This window comes from Cupressus sempervirens, chromosome 5 (assembly GCF_028749045.1).
Source record: "Cupressus sempervirens isolate cs-2001-9-10 chromosome 5, ASM2874904v1, whole genome shotgun sequence".
Classification (NCBI taxonomy): Eukaryota; Viridiplantae; Streptophyta; class Pinopsida; order Cupressales; family Cupressaceae; genus Cupressus; species Cupressus sempervirens.
In genome coordinates, this window is record NC_143122.1 from 547,272,696 (window position 1) to 547,294,204 (window position 21,509).

A 21,509-nucleotide genomic window follows, 5' to 3' on the forward strand; every position below is an offset into this window, starting at 1 on the left:
AGAGTTGAGAAGTTGTGGAACCAAGATGCCCAAAAATATATACCAGCATCACTTTTATCTCTTGGTAATCATAAACATATACTACTATCCATGGTATGAGCAATTGCTATACTTATACCCACTAACACTTAAAAAAAATACTCATTATTGAATCAAAAGAAAGACATAGATTAAAATTTACAAATATGCCCAGAGTTAAATTAATCAACCAACGATGAATGTAACCACCTATTTCCTTACATCACCATTCAAGAATTAAAAACATTCCTTAGGGCTTGTTTGGCTGCGGGAATAGGAATATCTATTCTGGAATAGAAAATGGGGGTACGCATTCCTATTCTTTGTTTGGTTCAGCCAGAATTTGATGGGGAATTCACAGACCCAAAAGTTTATGGTTTCTAAAATAAATAAAATAGGAATAGGAATACGTACTCCAATTCCACCTATTTGGGTGGAATTGCAAAACCTCATTTTTGGGCCAAAATTGGAATACGTATTCCTATTTTATTTTGTATTCCAATTCCAATTTGGTGCATGCAAACCAAGAATTCAAAATTTTAAAAATTTACATATGCCTATTCCGCTTGTATTCCCATTGCCAAATAAGCCCTTAGTGAATTCTAAAAAAGAATATTCTTAACTACATTTACTCTTATTATAATAAGTTCATGTATACAATTTTCAATTGTACACATATACTTTCAATATTTTATTTTTATCACCATTTTATACTATATGCTTTAAGTATGACTTGACATTCATACATTACAACATTGACCAATCTTTCTAGGCTACCAAGAATATATTTTACTATGTACAATTCCTTTTCTTGGTGTACATGTTCACTATTAGATGTACTTTTCAGGTAAATATACATTTAAGAGAGAGGACCGAGTATCTAAACTCATTCTAACATTCTAATAATTGTGATATATGTGAAAAGCTCTTACAACTTCATCCTTCACAAACAAAATAAATCATCAAATAAAAAATATTACAAATTTCTTTCCTCTATACCAAAACCATCCTTTCATACACATACACCAGATCTAATGACCCCAAACATAAACTTTTATGCTCCACAACAAATTAACAGCCCAATCCAATACGAATAAAATCAGATGTAAATTCGTTGACCGTGCACATAAACTTTTATGCTCTACAACAGATTAGCAGCCCAATCCAATACGAATAAAATCAGATGTAAATTCATTGACCGTCCTCTCAATCCAACAAGTAGAGACAATTTAAAGCCGTCAGTCACATGGGCAACCCATAAAGTCGTGTCGGCATTTCAAATCATCGGGGTAAAAGCGGTCTTCAAAAATGGCCGCGGGTTTAACGAGGGCCAAAAATTGATGGTTTTCTGGAACCATTATCAGGTTTTAAAATGGCCGCGGGTTCCAGGAAATCCAAAAAATGACGTTTTTTTGGAGCTATTAGCGGTTTTATGATGCATACAACAGAGGAATAAGTTCGTAGCACTGATTACTAGATTCCATGCGTACGAGGCAAGGAAGGAAGGAAGGAAGTTTCTTCTCTTAAGCTCAAAGGACTCGACAGCGTCGTGAGCCCCACAAAAAAACATTATATACAATCTCCCAATTTAACTATTAATGATAGAGAGCGGATCGCACCTGAACACGACGAAGAAAAAGTCATTTTTTAAATATATCAAGGTAAAGATCTGGACAAATTAGGGAAAACTGTTATTTTTTTGAATTCAGTTACGTATTCTAAATATTTTCAGCGAAATCTGTGGCCTGGTCAAGGGATCGATTCCCCGGAGCGGAATAATGGTCAAAGCGATTAAATAAATAGGATGCTTAAGTTAGGGTTAATTGGTAGTCTTTAGGATTGACTTATAAATACGACTTTTTTTTGGTATTGTTTAAAGCAGAATAGATACAATAAATCCGAAGTTTTAGCTAGGGTTAACAACAATGTTGATGTTTACTGACACTTAAGAGTTTTTAGGTTGAACGAACCCAATCGGTGGTTGGATTAATTTGAGAAAGTTCTAGGGTTTGGAAAAGGCAGCTTTGGAAGGAAATTAAGATAAAAGGTTTAAATTAATTAGTAAAATCGATTCTTGGTTAAGGATTTTCGTCGGACCAGAGAATTTTGCAAGGTTCGGGATTTGTATGATGAGCGTTGTTAAATAAAAGGGAATCAACTTTTACTGCGAACAGATAATTTTCTTTTCCCGGTGATTAAGGGATATGTGCTCGTGAATTTAAGGCAACGTGAATTTTATTTTTTTGTATAAGTTTGGTGTGTGTGGCGTATTGGAGATTGCGTGTTAGAGTTTCCTGGCATTTTCTCTCAACTTTTGCGCTGTTCTGTCTGGAGTGTTTTAGCGGTAATCATTGTATAAAGCTTTATTTGAGATTCAGCATTCATAAAATAATTTCTCTGTAAAGCGCGAATAACTGAAGTGTATTTGAAGTCTCTGACACGGGCGTCGGGTTTAAGAGGCTTTGAACGAAGATCCACATTTGGAGGTTCCGTTTTTTGTGTTTCTAAAAAAATATTTTTCTGTCGAGTGCAGTGATTATAAATAGGGATTTACTGAGCACGATATGTTTATTGAACCGTATTGTGTTTTTGTAAATGGATCTGACATTGGCTTATCTCTGTCAGTGTGAGTAAATGCCATAATTTCGAGTGCTCGACGGGTTCACTAAAATCATCTCTATCAAGAAAGAACGCTATTTTGATCCTCGGGTAAAGCGAGTGACAGGTGAATGGGATTTTTCTAAATTTCAACGATTTATTTCTCCTTTTTTGACAGGAGGTTCTGAAGACATTCATGTGATTAACTTTTGAAGAATATGGATACCCCTGTGCTGCAGGTTTTCTTTTTGTGGAGGGATCTCCATACAGAGTATAGTTATGGTGAGTTGCCGTGTCTGCAGATTGTGTGAATATAGTTTATTTTTTCTACTTTGACTTGTTGAATCTTGCTAATTAGAATGACATCTGCACGTGAGCACACAATTAGACACGAACTGAACTAAATTGAGCATGTGCGTTTTTAAACATTTCGATCCGCCCTTCCCATCAATTGTATAATCACTTCATGGCAAGATTTGATTGTTTGGGATGTTTTGATGAAATGTAATGGACTTTATATGAATGCTCTTTGCCATTTATGGATTACAGCTTCTGAGGGATTCCTTATCCCTTCTATTCACATAACAGTTCAGATTGTGTAGATCATGCTGGAAATTTAGTTCATTTTCTTTGCCACTGAAATCCATGAAACTCCCTACTTAAGTGAACTATGCAATGTATACAGAGAGAGAGCAAGACCTAGATTTAGACCCAATAACAAAATTATTCAAACATCCATACATGCAGATACAGAGTGGTTATATAATGCAAGTATATTCACCCCTCCTCATTATTTCAGTTCAGTCGGAATATTTGGTGAATCTGTGTGCAGAGATTTTAATATTGTGCCTCATTAGGTACAACTTACTCTTAACTGCTAGTTTCCAGTAACTGTGCCAGATGGTATTTTGGTAATCTGCAAAACAACTATCCAATGTAGTCTTAGTTTTTAAGGGTTTTCAAGATCGCATGAAACCATTTTATAAAAAGCAGGAGCGCTGATTGTGTTTATATATATGAAATGATTGTAAAAATTAGGAACTGCCAGAGCTTTAGAATGCTGTGCAAGTTTGTTAGACCGATTCTTTGCAAATACACAAATGATATCATGTAGGCTTGTTTATGTCTTGTGGAAACCATGTTAAACTTGTTTTACGAGAATAGATTTTATTAAGTCTGAGTGGCTAATTGCGACTAGACTTATAGATGTCTGCTGGTAATAGTTGTGAAATAACTATTATGAGCTTGCTGAATGTTAAGATGAGCTTATATTTTATATGTTTTGTAGGGACGGTATTAGCATGGCATGTCTTATGAGCAAGTTGCTTTAGGCATTATTCCTTCCTCTGATTACTAGCTGTATAAGTTTTATCCTGCTGGTTTAGTTTTGGTAATTTGTATTTCTCTTTTTTTATAAATGACCCAAAAACATTACACATAATGAAAAGTACTCTTGATGCATAATTTTAACAACTCTTGTGCTTTACAGAGTTGGTATTGATCTCTTCCCAAGTTTGAAGTCACCTTGTCACTGTTTTATGGTTGTTTTTATTTCAAAATTGTGATTTGTTTTTTCTTTTTAAACTTTTCTGCTTGGATAGAACCTAAGTTATGTTGGCACAGGGGGATTTGCAACAATGCATTGAGGAAGATAATACAAGTATAGTGGGAAATGGAAATTTTCAAGGGGCTAGATCTTTTCACTCATCTGCTACTGTTGGTAAAAGAGTTGTAAGTATCCACTGCTACTGAGCAGTCGTAGATGAGCACCTGCAGTTTATGGCTTCTTGAGTATAACATGTTTCTAAATCCTAATATTCTCTATTTTGCAATTATCTAGAAGGCTTTCAAGTAGTCATTGCCCCTTTGCATTTTTTACAGTATATATTTGGAGGGGACAAAGGAGGTAGCTTGGCTAATGATGTACAGATTTTTGAGACATCGACTGGAAAATGGTAAAATAAGCTGACTATTTCTGAGTCATTGGTTGGGCGTGTAGCATTTATATTGACACAGTTTATGTCTGTTTTGGCAGGATTACTCCACTAGTCTTAGGCACTAAACCATGTCCTCGCCAGGGCCACTCTGCTGTTCCCCTGAACAATGACCGCATACTGATTCTTGGTGGAAGTTCCAAACCAAAGGACAATATCTGGTTTCTTGAGGTCAGTATCCATTTTAACAATATATTTAATTTAGTTAAAACTAATCTTGACAAGATTGATGTTGACTCATATGCATATGGGTAGGTTGACACTTCTTTTGTCAAAGAACAAAGGAAAATTCAAGGCAAGGAAGTTGTGGCATGGAGCAAGGCAGTTATAGGCAATTCTCCTCAACCCGTGGTCATTAGTGGACCATCCGGTGTTGGAAAAGGAACCTTGATAAACAAACTCATGAAAGAATTCCCAGCTACCTTTGGGTTCTCTGTAAGTCATACAACACGAGCTCCAAGAGAGAAAGAGCTGGCTGGAGTACACTACCACTTTACCCAACACAAAGTGATGGAACTGGAGGTTCAGGAAGGAAAGTTTCTTGAGTCTGCAAATGTTCATGGCAATATCTATGGAACTAGCATTGCAGCAGTAGAGGCAGTAGCTGATGCAGGGAAGGTATAGACTTGGATGCTCCTCCTCGTAAAGTAGATTGAATTTGACCCACCACATAATTACAGTTTGCTTTGGTTTCTGACTGTCCTTTTCTATTCTGATGGAATTTGTCTGGTAGGTGATATTGGTCTAATGTACTCCAAATTAATCTTATGTGGAAGCGACAATGGTGGTTTTCTTTGCTTTGCAGAGATGCATTTTGGACATTGATGTCCAAGGGGCAAGGTCTGTGAGGAATAGCACATTAAATGCCCTGTTCATCTTTATCTGCCCGCCTTCATTTGAAGAACTAGAAAGACGTTTACGTGGGAGGTATATATAAGCATGCTTACTGGCTTTTAGTGTCTTAGTCAAGTTCATGTTTTGTTCTTATACAAGGGAAAAGGGTAATGTTTTGGAATTTCATGTTAAGGCTCTTCCTTTTTTCCAGAGGAACAGAAAAGGAGGAAGATGTCCAAAAGCGTTTAAGAACTGCCGAGGCAGAACTGGAACAGGGGAGAAACTCAAATCTGTTTGACCATATATTGGTTAATGATGACCTGGATACATGCTATCTCAATCTCAAGGTAAGCTACTGTTGGAGAGATTTTCTTGTCCTTGGGGTTTTTGTTTGGATGCAAATTTCCTTATAATTATACTTTTTTCTTTAAAGGAAATTCTTGGCCTTAGTAATGCATCCTTTGCACTGGGAGCAGACAATGGCCTTCCTGATCCATGTGCGTACCTACCCTTTTCAGTTCTGTCATATTTTTATTGTTTTCTGTTGGGATAGTTGGTTATAAGATGGCTACTAATTGTGTGAAATCCTCATCTTGCATATAAAACAAATGCTGCAGTGGTAGATGTTGAATTCCCTTATGGTCATTCTTCATCAGTGGTGGATCAACATGTAATAGTTTATGATGGTGTTTCAGCAGATGGAAAAGCATCAAAAATTATGTATGTAGAGCCTGTTGTATTATTCTCAGGTTCAAGATCTTGCTTTTTGATACAGATTGCAGGGAATTAATCTTTTATTGAGTGGTCTTCTGCAGGCATGTCCTTGATGTGTCTTCCCTTGAAGGTGGAGCTCCAGGAAGAACTCGAGGTGTAAAAAATCTGGCAGTGGATGAATTTTGTAATCCATGCATCCATCAAAGTCTGCCATCTAGAGAACAAATGAAGAATTTTCAAACAGAAGTTTGTCTCCTCACAGGGACTGGTGGGGTCGATCACTGATAAATTTTGTGATGATCTGGTTAAAGATTTGTTTTAATTGCAATGGTAGAGATTGTGCGGCGTTATTGGTAACTAATAAATCCAACTAGAGGAGTGGGGTGGGAATTTCATGTTTACGGCAGATTTGTAATTGAGGAAGATCCATGATTTCTGAGCATTCTTTCTAAGCGAGGGAGAACATTCATATGCAAAACAAGCTTGTTTTAGGTGAATATCAATACTAACGATTATGTTATGTGGCTCCAAAGTCATGTCATAAGTTTCTTTATTCATTGGATATCCACAATAGCAAGGATGTAATAAAGGTGTTGCCATATTTGGATGCAGATCCAGAGCACCCTATTCAGCTCACGATCTGCAATTTTGCGATCTTTGGAATCGATACAAAAAATGTCTATGATTCCTATATACAACAATCATGAGAGCATATAAATTTATGCTGATTTTATGATGACCATTTTTAGCATTTTGTTTGTACTGGACTATGAAACATTATATGTGGACATGCACTCCCCTTATTCAGATGATATTAGCTACTACTGTCGTCATATTTTGTAGGATGGTCAAGAGTATTGCTGCATAGATTTTTAAAATATTGTTGCATTTCTTCATTGGCAGAATCAGCCTCTAAATGGAAGGAATCAAATAACTGTTCGAACAGTTAATCTAACAGGAAATAAGTCAAATAACTGTATCATTGCATTTCTCTATAAGATATTTGAAGACGTTGTGTCCTTTTAATTAGTTTTATGACAATGGATCACCATGCGTGATCAAAATATTGTGCAAAAATATCGAACAATTGAATCTAGAAACATCATTCCATCTATATTATGGATTGTAATTTTTGTGGTAACCTTGTGAATTTCATGCTAGATGGAGACATCTAGGGCTGTAGTAGCTTTACAGCATTCCTATGCAAGGGAAAAGTTGAAATCCGTAGATGCTATTTACATTTTGATGGGTTGAATTTTGTCCTATTTTGATCCATGGTACTCAACATGTTGGTCTTTTTCCCACGAGTTGATCGGATGTTATGACCAGATCTTAGCAGATTTGTAATGCTACGTAAATCAGTTTCTAGATTAGATTGTGTGGAGATTTTTACCATCAACGTTTCGAATCACACTACGTGATCCATCATCAGGATGAGAGAGCAAGAGATGTCAAATAAAGCAAGTGGATTCACACTACGTGATCCATCATCAGGATGAGAGAGCAAGAGATGACTTACTTTATTTGACATCTCTTGCTCTCTCATCTTGATGATGGATCACGTAGTGTGATTCGAAACGTTGATTGTAAAATCCTTCACATAATCTAATCCAAAAACTGATTTACATAGCTATGATGGATTGTGGAAATCTGATCGCACTAATAGATCTATGATGGATTGTGGAAATCTGATCGCACTAATAGATTTGTAATGGTTTTCTGGAACGGAACGATGACAATTCAAAATACCAAAACATAAATTATTGAAGTTGCTTTGCCGGGACAAAATTTTGACGCTTCATTAGAACTCCCCCATTAAAGACACGGAACCAATTAAAGAGTGGTTAAGTTCTCGAGATATTCCTGCCAATCTTATCTGCCAAGTGGGGATATGGTGACTGCCATGACATATTTAGGGGTATGGTGACTGTCATGACATAATTACCTTTTTTTAACTGAGATCAGATGCTATTGTTGCCAAAACATAAATAACCGATGCCAAGCCGAACATCTAAAGTGGCGCAGGGACATCTTAGCACCTCATATATGTCGCATCTTCAATTTAGTCAATAATGAGGGTTTCTCTAAAAATTGATCAGCTAGTATGATGATCCCTCTCCGTAAAAGCTGAGATATAAATAATCCATCAAACTATTATACCATAATTATCAATTGCCTCTTAGGGAAGCTCTTTGGTAGCATGGTGGAATGCAAAATTAAAAAATGGGCAGAATTAGAACGTAAAAGAGCTAAGGGGTAGACGGTTTTCAGACTTATACACTCCACGATCAACAATAGTGTCACACTAAGATTCTTAGTTGAGAATATATGGAACACATAGGGAGTGGAGGGTTTTTGTTGCATCTTTGATTTTTAAAAGGCCTTTAACACGGTACTATGAGACAAACTTTGGTTGAGAATGGAAGAGCTGAAAATCTTGATTGGACTTAAAGTTGTGACAAAGATTATATATGAGTAGGTAATGTCTAAAATCAGAACCATGGAGGGGATGACAAAGAACTTTGACAGTGATATAGGAATTAAACAAGGCTGCTCCCTCTCTCCTACTTTGTTTGGGTTATATATTGTTAAGTTAGAAGAATGTCTAGACAAGAATAATGGCAATGGAGTTCAATTAGCTATGTGATAAAACTTCCCATATATGCTGATGATCTCATCTTGATTGCTAAAACTGCCGATGGGTTGAGGGAACACTTGACGTCTTTTGTCATACGGTTAGGATGCAAGTGAACACTACCAAAACTAAAATGATGATTCTCTTTGAAATGAAACAAGAAGCAACAAAATGCTATTCTTTTTTAAAATTGAAGTGATGATTTTCTCTTTGAAATGAAATAGGAAGCAACAAAATGCTTTTCTTTTTTAGGGAAGCCCTTTAGGGCCCGTTTGGTGAGCGGAATAGGAATATGTATTTTGGAATACGTATTCCAAAAATTGTGAATTCCTTGTTTGAATGCATCAAAACGGGATTGGAATATGAAGCAAAATGGAATACGTATTCCATTTTTGACCCAAAAATGGGGTTTTGCAATTCCACCAAAATAGGTGGTATTGGAATACGTATTCCTATTCCATTTTTTAAAATTTTAGAAAACATAAATTTTCGGGTCCGCGAATTCCCATCAAATATTGGCTGAACCAAACGGGGAACAAGAATACGTTCTGTTCCAGAATACGTATTCCAGAATATGTATTCCAGAATACGTATTCCTATTCTGCTCACCAAACGGACCCTTAGAGATAGTAAAAGAATACAAATATCTTGGCATCGACTTCTACAAGAAGCTCAACTAGGAAACATATAGAACAAAAAGGATTCAAGGAGGATGGAAATCATTATACTCGTTTCAGAATAGATGTAGGAATGTCGAATTATGGGACTAAAAAACCAAAAAGGTGCTCTTTGGGCTATTGGTCATCTCGGTGACTCTTTATGGGTGCGAGATCTAGGGCAACAACTTGTTAGATCAGAAATGAAGACAGGCAGAAAGAATCCAAAAACATTTAGTCACCACTAGTCTCAAAATTAAATCAACGGGACCCTACGGGATCCTATTGGTGGAAACAAACATGCTTCATATAGAGGCTTTATTTATGGTTCGATTATTATGCTAAGGAAAACTCAAAGTATGGAAATGCATCGCTGGCCCAAATTGATCATTGAGGAAAAATTGGATAGAAGAAAGAACACGTGGATGAAAAAAATATTAAGTGGATGGAAAAATGGATTGGTAGTATACATGAATGCCCAAATAACATTGCTGGAATACAAAAGCTTACGAAAGAAAAATTCAAGAGTTTCCTATAGTCACATGGGCACAAAAAAGACAATTATATTTAAGAATTTAATCCAATGAGAGATCTTGAGAAGGCATACGTAGGAGTAAATATCAGCTAGAAACCAAAATGATCATAGCGCAACATAGAATGAGCTCACATCACTTGAGGTGTGAAATTGGGAGATGGATGATACCAAAAGAGGAGTGGGATGAGAGTGTTTGTCTATTTTGTAAGGTGGGAGTGGTGGAGACAGAGCAACATTTGATCATAGATTGCCCAAAGCCTATAACAACATCCAATCCAACTATGGTGATATTTTGGAAACATGCAATTTAGCTACTCTTTTTGAGGAAACATAGCTCGATAGGTTAGCAAACTTAATGGTCAACATTTAGTGTCGAAGAATAGATTTGAGGAAATAGTTCCAAAAAAAGCTCGAGATTCTAGGCATTGGACTTTTCTAGGTGGTCCCATAGATTGCTTTGGGCTTGTGGGCTTTATTAAAATCCTTCATTCATTCATTCAACCATAAACGACCTTTTAAATAATGGAAATCAAGGGGAAAAGCAAACCTCAAACTTGCCATTTCTTCAATCCTAATATCATTCACCTCTATATAGGGTAGAGTGAAATTGTTATTGGAGTGTGGAAATCCAATAGCATAAATAATAAAACTAATGAATGTGTTCGATTTGATTAAAATGATGTTTTGTAAATTTGTACAATTAACATATGTTCAAAAGTATCATCAAAGATATTTTTGTTGCAAAGTATGATAAACATTTAATCACTTGGTTCACCAAATTTGCCGACTCAATTGTTGGCGCCAAATATTTCTTAGAGTCATGTTTTAGATATTGTAATAATGTGCTAAGTATACACCAGAATTAGAAGAACATAGAAATTAAAAGAGACATTTTAGAAAGACACATTTTGAGTGTATGATGTAAAGCATCAAAAAATAGGTTAATATAACTTAATCCAATCATAAATTGGAAGTGCTTTGAGAACATCTATGTATGTACAATTCACGTCAATGCTTGTATAACAATTACAACTTAGCTAAAGGTTGAAGGATTCAAGGGTGCTTGGAGTAACAATATTAAATGTATATGTTGAGTTGGTCTAGTGGTGGAGAACTTGAATTTTTGAAAGAGAGATCATAAGTTCAAATCTCATTTCGGGTAGGCTATGAATGTCTTGTCTGTAACACAATTAAGTGTCCACAAGGAGTACAAGGTAGTTGCATATAAAAGAACCTTTCCTTTTCCATTGTATCTAAAGTAAGATGAATACATCTAGGTTCTATTTTAGGAGTAAGTTTTGCAGATTTTGTAGGTCATACCTTCCTAAATGTAAGTGTTTTATCAAGAAAGTTGAGTTAATATGTGGAGAGATGTGACGTTTAATCATTTATATGAGGGATTTTTTATTAAGTTTTTCAAACACATGTTTAAGGACGTGACTATCCTCCCTACAAATTGCACCATTGACTAAATTCAAAAAAATGAAAAGATAATGATTTTTTTTGAAATTTTTAGCATTTGATCTTCATGATCTATATATTTTGTGATCGAAAACAACAAAATTTTCAAGAAAATTTCATTGTTTTTTTGTGAATCTAAAAAAGAATCATGTTTTGACTTTTTTTTTTTTGGGTCTTTGGTGCATTTTGTTTGGAGATTAGCCAACATGTTTAATTGGTTTTTGGTGTGGATAAGTAGCAAAACATTGGGAGTATCAATGATAATTGTAGCTTCAATTATTTATGCAAAAAGAGGGGTAAAAATTTATTAAGACAGAAAGGAATACAACAAGGAGAGCTCAACAAGGAGCTCGATCCTGAGCAACAAGATCATCAAATTCTTGCACCATCTCAAAGGACAGTTGCCTCCTATCCCTAATATTCCAACCCAAATCACGACTAGATGCCCATTTGGCTAAACAATCAGCAGTTCTATTCCATTCACGAGGAATATACGTGAACCTAATAAACTGAAAAGAGGAAGAGAAGAAAAGAATCTGCTTAACAATAGTGGCCAGCTGCCAACTAACATCCTCAAGCTCTTGCGAAGAAAGCATGTTCACCACCACCTGGGAATCAGACTCACAGATAATCTTACTCCATCCCCGCAAGCAACACTGTTCCACAGCATATAAAATAGCCTGAGCTTCCATGAGATTGTTAGTATAATCACCCTTATGAATTGAGAAGAAAAATTTAACATCCCCAGAACTACAACGAGCCACTCCGCCAATACCAGCCGGACCAGGATTCCCACGGGAAGAACCATCAGTGTTAATTTTCAGAACTCCACAGGGAGGAGGAGTCCAGTGCCCATCCCGGTTAACCCGACCCTTCCTCTGATGGTGAAGCTGCCTGGACATAGAAGGAAACCTATGAGCTGCAGCCCCATCCTGCAGATGAAAATTGAGGCGATTACAGATAGCAAGATCAACCAGATCCATACCCCCATCAAGCTCACACTTCACAAGAATAGTTTCCTGAAGAGAATGTGATATTTTCCACCAAAGATGCAAAAAACCAAGCCGAACATCTTGGAATATGTGACAATTCCTCTCCAACTAGATATGCCAAAGCATGAAAGATGGGCCAGCAATCCAAGCAGCATGGAGAAAAGAAGACTTGGAGGGAGCAGTACCCAAGCAAGCCCAAAACTCAGGCAAAGAGGAAGCATGCCGACAAGAGCAACCCCAAGTGCGCCACCAAAGGTGCCATATCTGAGTAGAATATGAGCAATGGAAGAACAGATGGGAGACAGACTCCTCTCCATTACCACACAAAACACAATAAGAGGGGCCCTGAAATCCACGTTTACAAAGATTATCCCAGGTAAGACAACGGTTGTGAGCTACTAGCCACATGAAAAAATTGCACTTGGACCAAGAAACTTTATTCCAAACTTGCTTCCACCAAGGGACCTCAGCATCCCCAAATAATTGTCTAGTTATCTCCTGATACCCAGCAGAGACATGATATTTACCAGACAAGGTACCGCCCCAAGCCAAAACATCTGGACCAAGCAAAGAACACTCTCTAGAGGCCAGAATTTGAGAAAGCTCCTGACGATCCATGTCTGTACCTCCACGAGGCCAATCAGAAGAATGCTTCCATCTGTAACCAACAACAGGTCCCAATTGATAAGGAGTCTTGTAATGAGCCACTTTATCCCATCCAGTGGCTAGCTTCAATTATTTAATTGTAAATATTAAAATGAATTATAATGTGTTAATCTAAATGTCAGATAGTACTAGAAAAGAATTAAAATAAAGAATGGTAGAAGATAGAAGCTAAAACAAGAGTAACACTAACCATCTTTACCATGTAGAATCCTCTCAACGTAAAATATTGAATCTCAAATGTAGATCATAGTTCAATTTTGAAAGTATCTTATAATATAATAAATATATAGCCTACAAGTCTTTAGTTCCAGCTCCACTCTAACATTCCAAGAAGGCACCAATGGCTAACCCAAGTAAAGAATAACCAATACAATTCAAAATTATTACCAAATGTGTACCATGGAGAAAAGACTCAAGAATCTACTAGTGATTAACTCAAACCATAAAAGTTAAAAGTGGGTGACCAAATACATGCTTAGAGATTTTCACATGTGAAGCTTAGAATGAAACATACATAGCGGGGTGGTTGAATGTTTGACACTTAAACATTGAAAATCAAGGTCGGTAGAATTGTGTCAAAATTTTGGCGCACTCCATGGGTGTCAATTTATCGATGGGCCACTTCGTCAAAAATCATCCCCATCTATGTCACATGGTGATGTTAGACAACTATTTCAAAATGTCGAAATATTGACACCAGCCAAAGATGATTTGACGAGTTTGTCATACCATCGATGTCAGGTTGCGTCAAAATATCGATGATGGCCAGAGATGATTTGATGAGTTTGTCATACCATTGATGACATGCCTCCTCAGAATATTGACGTCAACCAGAGATGATTCGACAGGCTTGTCATACCATCGACGACAGGTCGCGTCAAAATATCGATGACAACCAGAGTAAAAAAAAAAAAAACAAAATAGTCTCACTATATATCAGGCTAATAAAAGGCTAATAACATCATTATTATACATTCTAGGTTGTTTATGAAGAAAGATTTCCAAAATTTTGAGCACAACAAAAAAATTTGAGCACTACTCTATTGTGTATTAGTGACCCTTTGAACAAATTTGGCAAGTGTGATATTAATATTAGTATTAGTTATGAAAGTATAAGATAGAGTCATCAATTTATTTTTATATTGACATGTCTTTATTCTTAGTGAAGCAAATTTTTTTGGAGTACTCATCCATACACCTATTTTGTTCAAAACTAAAGTTCTGGAGCACTACCTATCTTGAAATGTGAAGCAAATCATGAAGAATTCGTTTGTATTCTATTTGCTTTTAGTTGACATGTGAAAATGGAAAATGATGAAGGTTGTCTATGGCTGGTAGGTGGCTCGTGATTGCTGGAGTATGATCTTTGACATGACCATGCTCCAATGTTCTCCTTGTGCTTGCATAAATCTCACCATGGCCAATATGAGATTGGGAATGAATTTTTCCTTAACAGAAAAGATTGAAAGTCCTTTGTTAAAATTACTAATTCTATCTTTGATGTTTGCAGATTCTGCTTCGACTTCAATACTAAAATTTGAATGAAGACTTCTGCCTTCAACTCTAAGCTTGTGAGCTTCAATTAAGTACAAGGAATGAAGCAGAGAGGAGATCAATGAGAAGAGGGCTACAAGAGAAGTATGAGGCAAAAAAGCCTTCATCTTGCAACTAAACTTAATAAACATTAACAATGTAATAAAGCATGTAGAAAACCAATTTTCCTTATTAAAATTTCTCTATAGGTTTGTCTTATTTATAGTACCCACTCCTACTTCTGTCCATGCAACATCTCCACTTTCTGTCCATGCAACACTCTCCACTTTGCATTGCAAAATGTTTCTTCCGAATTTTCTTAGCCTGCCCATCGTTATAGTGGCATGAAGGCCAAAAAAGGAGATTCTAAAGTGGTGAAGAAGACTCTTTTTTGCAATGATCATCAAGATCATTTATGTGCCATTCATCATTTGTGCTATTAGTTAAAGTGTTGAAAATCCTTCAACATGAAACAAATCATTGTCCCAAATCCTTGGTTGTCATACAGCTCTTAATCAATAAAATTTTAAAATTTTTATTGCTAGAGATTCTCATATAACATACAAAAATACAAAAATATATCAGAGAAGACTCCATGTGGGTCATCTTATAAATTTGTTCTATTCTCACAAAAAGAAATAGAGATGCTATTGGATCTATTAGTAGACCATTATAAGTCCTTACCAGTTGTGTTGAAATCCCAACTTACCACTTGTGTTGAGAAGGTACAAATAACAAAAAAAACATAGTCCTAGAATCAAAGTTAAATGGTAATTGATTTCTCAAAGACGTTTACACAACTACCAAAACAAGTAAATTAGGAAAAAATTATGATAAAAATCTTTATACATTAAATGAGAATGGTTTTATCCAACTACAAGAACTTATAATGATCCAAATTTATCCTTACACATGTTTGCATGATGTTTCATAGAGGAAAAACAAAATCTTGCCAAGAAAAAATTAACAAGAATAATCCTTCGAATGAAATATTCATAAAAAACTTGACTTAGGTAAGACAAAATGATGGGAAGAAAGGAAGAAATGGAAGCAAAAATAAATACTTGCACTTTACTCATTCTATAGAATCAACAACCAGGAACATGAAATAGAATCAACAATTAGGAAATGAAATAATCTTTTGAAGTAATAGTGTAGATTCAAATCGTAATACTACACAAAATAAGTCATATATCAATCTTTCATATTATATATAATATATAATGTTTGTACATTTACTTGAGATGATCAAATCTAGAGTGGTACCATTCCAATTATTCTAAGTCAAAAATATTTAGCAGCCCTATGAATCAAACCTAAACTAGCAGATGTAAATATAGACAAAATATAGTTACACCAATAAACATTACATAAAAATAAAAGATCCAAATAAAAATATAATGAATCAACAAAGAAAATGTTTTACAAATGTAATAGTGGTAGATTAAAATACTAATCTACACGTCAAAATGGGCAATGATGACTTTGATTTGGATAAAATGCTTATAGTGATGTAACATACAAATTACACAATACAATTAAATGAGGTCCTACAATCAAAATATGAATGCTTGTACAGTAATGTAACATATCATATACAAATATAAGAAAAGTGCCAAAACACTACTACGATTGTAAATAGTAAATTGCTAATAGCTAATATCATACCAAAAGCAATATTACCTTCATTAAAGTAGTTGATGCTCAGACCTGCAAATATTTGTCTCCATCCTTGTGTTCGAATAATGATAGCCAACCCTTTCAAGATTCCATTTGTTTGGGGTTCTGCTAACTGAAGAGAAGTTGTATGGCCTTAACTAACAAACATTCTTTGTACTTGAGCACGACCTAGCAAAAGAATAGTGGAAATGACATGATTCACAAAGTATATAAATTTTTTGGCTTGAGATAAAGATCATTATTATAGATTTAAAATTTCAAAAGAATTATTCATGAATTTTGAAGTCAACCCATCCAAATTCCTCATATGCAGAATTAGATAAAATCATTAAAACATACCTGCATTTATCATTTGACAACATCCACTTAATAAGTAAATGGTTGTCCCCGTAAACCTGTGAAGGTGTGACAAGAAAGCTTCATTGCAACATATGTTTGATGTTCCATAGGCACATGCCTCTTAAGGTTTTCATATACATAAAATTTTAGTTGTGCAAAATCTAATTTCAAAATCAAAATGAAATGTATTGCTGATATGGTACCATGAAGATGTTTTTGATGATTATGAAGTTGATAAATGTGAAAGGTGCATAGAAGATGAACTCGGTGGCAATATGCTTAATGAGAATGTTCTTCCTTCAATGATCATGGACACAGATCTCAATGAAAGTGATGCATTAAGTATGAACAACCGAATCAAATTATTATGAAGGTGGCAATTGATTATGACACTCCACTTTATGAATATTTACAAACAAACTTATTTAAATCTACAAACAAGTTATTGTGATTACAGTACTTATATAAACAATTATTCTTCCCATTATAATTATTATCAATTTATCTCCATGAAAAAAATATCATACCATGATTATACACAAGCTTTGGATAAAATACTGCAAAAAAAAAGATAAAATAGAATGTGGCTTACTAGTCCAAAGGAGCAATTCCAGTAGGAACATATAACAAGTTGAAAATGAAGAAGTTTGGACCATGCAGGAAATTGGAAGGGGAAAATCTTGTGAGAGGTACCGATCCTAATGGGATAGGAGATTAAAATGTCAAAATTCTGGCAAAGTCTGCAGTGTCACATGACTTTTTTACGAGTTTTAGTTCCACAAGATGTAGGGTCAGGAAAATACCTTTGGATCCTTTACTTGCAAATCACATGCTTGGATAGGAACTTGAGCAGGAAAAGATTCCTTTGGAGAATGTGGAGGAGATTAAAGATAGGAAAGCAAAGAACCCACCGAAAGGGTTAGGAGATCGAAGAGCATGGTCTTCTCTGTTTGGTAGAAAACCTTGAGGAAAATCATCTTTCCCTCTGATCACATTGAAATCTTGCTGGGAGAAAGGTGAATTTCAAATCTTTATTCTAGACTTGATTGCTGATTTCTCTGTCTCATCTATGGAATTTACTCTAGTTGGAAAATTTATGGGGGCTAGACTAGATATAGATACTTTGAAAAATATGATAAAATGGAAATGGGTTATTCGTGGTCAAGTTGATATAGCTTCTATGATGAATGGTTTCCTTTCATTCATTTTTAATTGCAAGGAAGATATGAATATGGTCCTTTGTGAAGGGCCATGGTTGTTTGGCAAAAGCACTCACACTATAAAAAAATGGGAACCAAACATGGACTTATCTCATGCCTTCTTCTTAACTACCCTGATTTGGGTTAGACTTCTTGGCCTTCCTTTGGAATTTTGGCATGAGGATATTTTTAAGGGAATAGATGGTTCCTTTGGGGAACTAATTGCAGTGGATAATGCTATGGCTTTGAAGTCTAAACTTCAGAGCACAAGATTATATGTGAAAGTGGCAAACTTGAGTAACCTAAAAGAAAAGGTGGAACTAATTTCAAAACTTGGAAAAAGAACACAAGAAATTATATATAAAGATCTTCCAAATACTTGTTTTGCCTATAAAAAACAAGGCCATTGGGTGAAAAATTGCACTAACAAAAGCAAGAACCAACTCAAGACTGATAAGGAGGATAAAAACAAAGAAGAAAAAGAATCAGAAGAAAGTTTGGAAACCTAAAGCTACTCTTGAAAAGGGTTTGAAGGATAAATTGAACCCTAAAAATTAGGAAATTGCCATGATGTCAAATCCTGCCTTGAAGGATAACCTGAGCTTTGAAAATCTGGAGACTGGATTATTGTTAGATCATGTCTTACCTAAGAAAAATAAGGACAATATGGATGACTTGATGAAACAATTTTCCATCTACTAGAAGAATGATATAAAATGGGAAGATCTAGTAGAAATGGAGGAAATAGAGGAGGGAGAAATTCTGGAGGATAGGAGTAGATCTTTGGTTTTAGAGGAAACCTAGAATGTTGATACTCAGCCTCTTGAGACACCTTTGTTCAAAGAAATAGTTCCCTTTAGGAATGGATCTGAAGTTGAGGAGAGTAGTTCAAAAGGGAAGGATCTGAAACAAAAATAGAGTCGAAGGAAAAAGACTGAAAAGAAAAGTAATACAGCTCCTAAAGGAGTAGAGACTCAAAGTAGTAAACTGGAGCAGCAATCCAAGGTGAAACCAAATGTTGGAACTCCTGAGAAACCTGGAAGGAAACCTTCTAGGAAAACTAGAGAGATTGAAAGTTTACAGAATATTGCTGATGGAAGACAAGCAACCATTCTGGCTTTTACCCCTAAAAAATAAACCTGAAAATTATCACTTGGAATATTAGGAGATTGAACAACAACCATAAATTAAGTGTTGTTCAAAATTTTGTTACGGAGCATAAGCCAGTTATTTTATTGCTTCAAGAAACAAAAATGGAGAAGGAGAGAGCTGAAAAGATTAAGTCTTTTAATGATTACTGTATAAGGCAAGTAGTTTAGAAGGAGCCTCAAGAGGTACTATGATGTTATGGAAAAAATTCTATTTCTCAGGATTAATTTTGAATGCTAGCAAACATTTCATGTCAAAATTATAAGCATTGACCAGAATAGTGAATGGTATATTGTCAATATGTATGCACCTAATATTAAGAATTCTAGAAAAAAGGTATGGGAAACTCTGTCTAATATAAAGAGTAAAGACTACTATGGTAGATGGATCTTCATGGGGGATCTTAATGTTCCCCTTTATGACCATGAAAAAAAGGGGGGAAATGTGAGTCAGTTGGATGGAGACTGGATTTTATGGATTTCATTAATAAAGAGGATTTAATGGATCTGGATCTTCATGTTATAGAGTTTACCTGGAGTAATAAGAGGACATGTGGTGATTGTATTCAGGATTGATTGGATAGAGCTCTTATTTCTCTTGACTAGAGTAAAGATTTTGAATGCAAGAGAGGCATTACAGAAAATTGGGTCAGACCACTTTCCACTAATCTTTATTGCTGATAAGGTTAATATCAAAAAAAAATTTCCTTTTAGGTTTGAAAAAATATGAATGCAACATCCACAGTTTGAGAGTAAATTGATTGAATGGTGGAATATAGATGTTGATGGAATTGCTCTTTTTAGGGTGGTTGTTAAACTAAGAAATGTCAAAAAGGAGGTTCAAATCTAGAATAAAAGATGTTTTGTTAATATTTATGAGAGTAAATCAAATATCAAGGAAGAATTGAAAAATATCCAAGATAGGATACAGAAGGAAGGATACACTCTTGATCTTGTTAGAGAAGAAAATGAAAAATTGGCGGAGTATCATGGTATTGTTACTAAAGAGAAAATTTATTGGAGGCAAAGATCTAGATTGGTCTAGCTGAATGAAGGAGATAAAAATAATAGGGTTTTTCACCTTTCTACTCTAAAGCATAGAGCGAAAACTCATATCTCAAATCTTAATAAAGGTAATATGAATATTACAGAGGAAAAGAAAATCTTAGAAGAGATGGTCTCCTTTTTTTCCACTTTGATGACATTTGACTCTAATATTGATCCTATTCACCAAGCATAACTTTTAAAGGTCATTCCATCTTTGATTACTGAAGAACAAAATAAAATGTTGGGTGCTATTCCTAAGGAAGAGAATTCTTTTATGGCAGTTTTCTCCTTACAAGGGGATAAATCTCCAGAGCTGGATCATTTTCCTATGTTCTTTTTTCAAAAAGAATGGAAACTGGTTGGGAAAGATGTGTGCGATGCTGTTAAAGAATTTTTTTGGGACAAAATGTATGCTGAAGGAGATCAATTCCACCTTCCTTTTCCTTATTCCTAAAAAGGTTAGGTTTGATTCTCTAGACCACTCTAGGCCTATAAGTTTGTGTAACTCCTATAAGATTATCTCAAAAGTCCTCACTTCTAGGCTACTTCTAGTGCTATCATCTCTTATTGTTGAACAACAAAATGGTTTTGTCCCAGGTAGACAAATTCTTAACTTTTTTATTACTATGCATGAAAATATTCACTCTTTATCTTGTTCCAATAACCAGGGTTTTATTATGAAAATTGATATTGCAAAAGCTTATGATAGAGTGGAATGGGAATTTCTTGAAATTATTTTATTGGCCTTTGGCTTTAGTAATAGTATAGTACGGGTTATTCTTCAGTTGATTTATGCAACCTTGATTGCTATTTTGGTGAATGGATGTTCCTTTGAATTATTTAGCCCTTCTAGGGGATTGAGACAGGGAGACCCTTTATCTCCTATTCTCTTCACTATTATGGCTAATTGTTTGGGGAGGTATATTGGAAAATTGGCTTTTATAGGGAAATTATAGGTCTACAGCCTTCTTCTCAGCCTCTTACCTACTCCAATGGACAATTTTTTGATGACACTATTTTCATGGGGAAAGTTGAAGTCAAGGAAGCCATAAATCTTAAAAAAGCCCTCAGCCTCTACTCTTCTGCTTTAGGTCAGTTGATTAACTAGAATAAGAGCTCTTTCTTTTTTGTTAACACCCTAGTTTTAACACAAAACAAAATTGCTAAAATTCTTGGGTGCTCAATAGGTTCTTTTCCTTGTATTTATCTAGGTCTCCCTTTGGGGCCTAAAGCTCTAGATTCCTTTTGGGGTGATCTCATTATGAAGTTTAATAAGAAACTTGATGGCTAGAAGGGTAACCTTTTGAGCCAAGCTAGAAAAATCACTCTCCTTAAAGCTTTCCTCCAAAGTATCCCTACTTATGCTTTGAGTCTCTTCAGAATTCCAGCAAAATTTGTAGATACTATTAAAAAAATCCAAAGGAATTTTCTCTAGTCTAGAACTAAGGAGAGGAAGAGAA

General features: G+C 35.2%; 1 protein-coding gene across 5 annotated transcripts; it reads left to right on the forward strand.

The window, feature by feature from the left end:
• The first annotated feature begins 1,142 nt into the window (after positions 1 to 1,142).
• On the forward strand, positions 1,143 to 6,909 carry LOC149557105 (guanylate kinase 1-like). Of its 5 annotated transcripts, none has more exons than XR_016364838.1 (13): positions 1,263 to 1,679; positions 2,644 to 2,743; positions 2,856 to 2,898; positions 4,240 to 4,347; positions 4,498 to 4,571; positions 4,652 to 4,781; positions 4,866 to 5,228; positions 5,416 to 5,537; positions 5,656 to 5,791; positions 5,878 to 5,941; positions 6,062 to 6,164; positions 6,260 to 6,650; positions 6,771 to 6,909. XR_016364838.1 is itself a non-coding variant. In XM_089831807.1 (12 exons), the coding sequence occupies exons 3-12, from the start codon at positions 2,896 to 2,898 to the stop codon at positions 6,441 to 6,443; spliced, it is 1,287 nt and encodes a 428-aa protein (XP_089687933.1). In that variant the 5' UTR covers positions 1,143 to 1,679; positions 2,644 to 2,743; positions 2,856 to 2,895; the 3' UTR covers positions 6,444 to 6,909. The 5 variants fall into 5 exon arrangements, 3 of the variants coding, with proteins under 3 accessions (XP_089687933.1, XP_089687931.1, XP_089687932.1); XR_016364837.1 differs by lacking the exon at positions 1,263 to 1,679 and adding an exon at positions 2,298 to 2,504; XM_089831807.1 differs by having other exon boundaries at positions 1,143 to 1,679; positions 6,260 to 6,909.
• Positions 6,910 to 21,509: the final 14,600 nt, after the last annotated feature.

Coding starts and splice junctions, on each gene's coding strand:
- LOC149557105 (XM_089831807.1), top strand. Junction 4,782..4,865: donor ACAATATCTGGTTTCTTGAG/GTCAGTATCCAT, acceptor GCATATGGGTAG/GTTGACACTTCTTTTGTCAA. Junction 6,165..6,259: donor GGAAAAGCATCAAAAATTAT/GTATGTAGAGCC, acceptor GGTCTTCTGCAG/GCATGTCCTTGATGTGTCTT.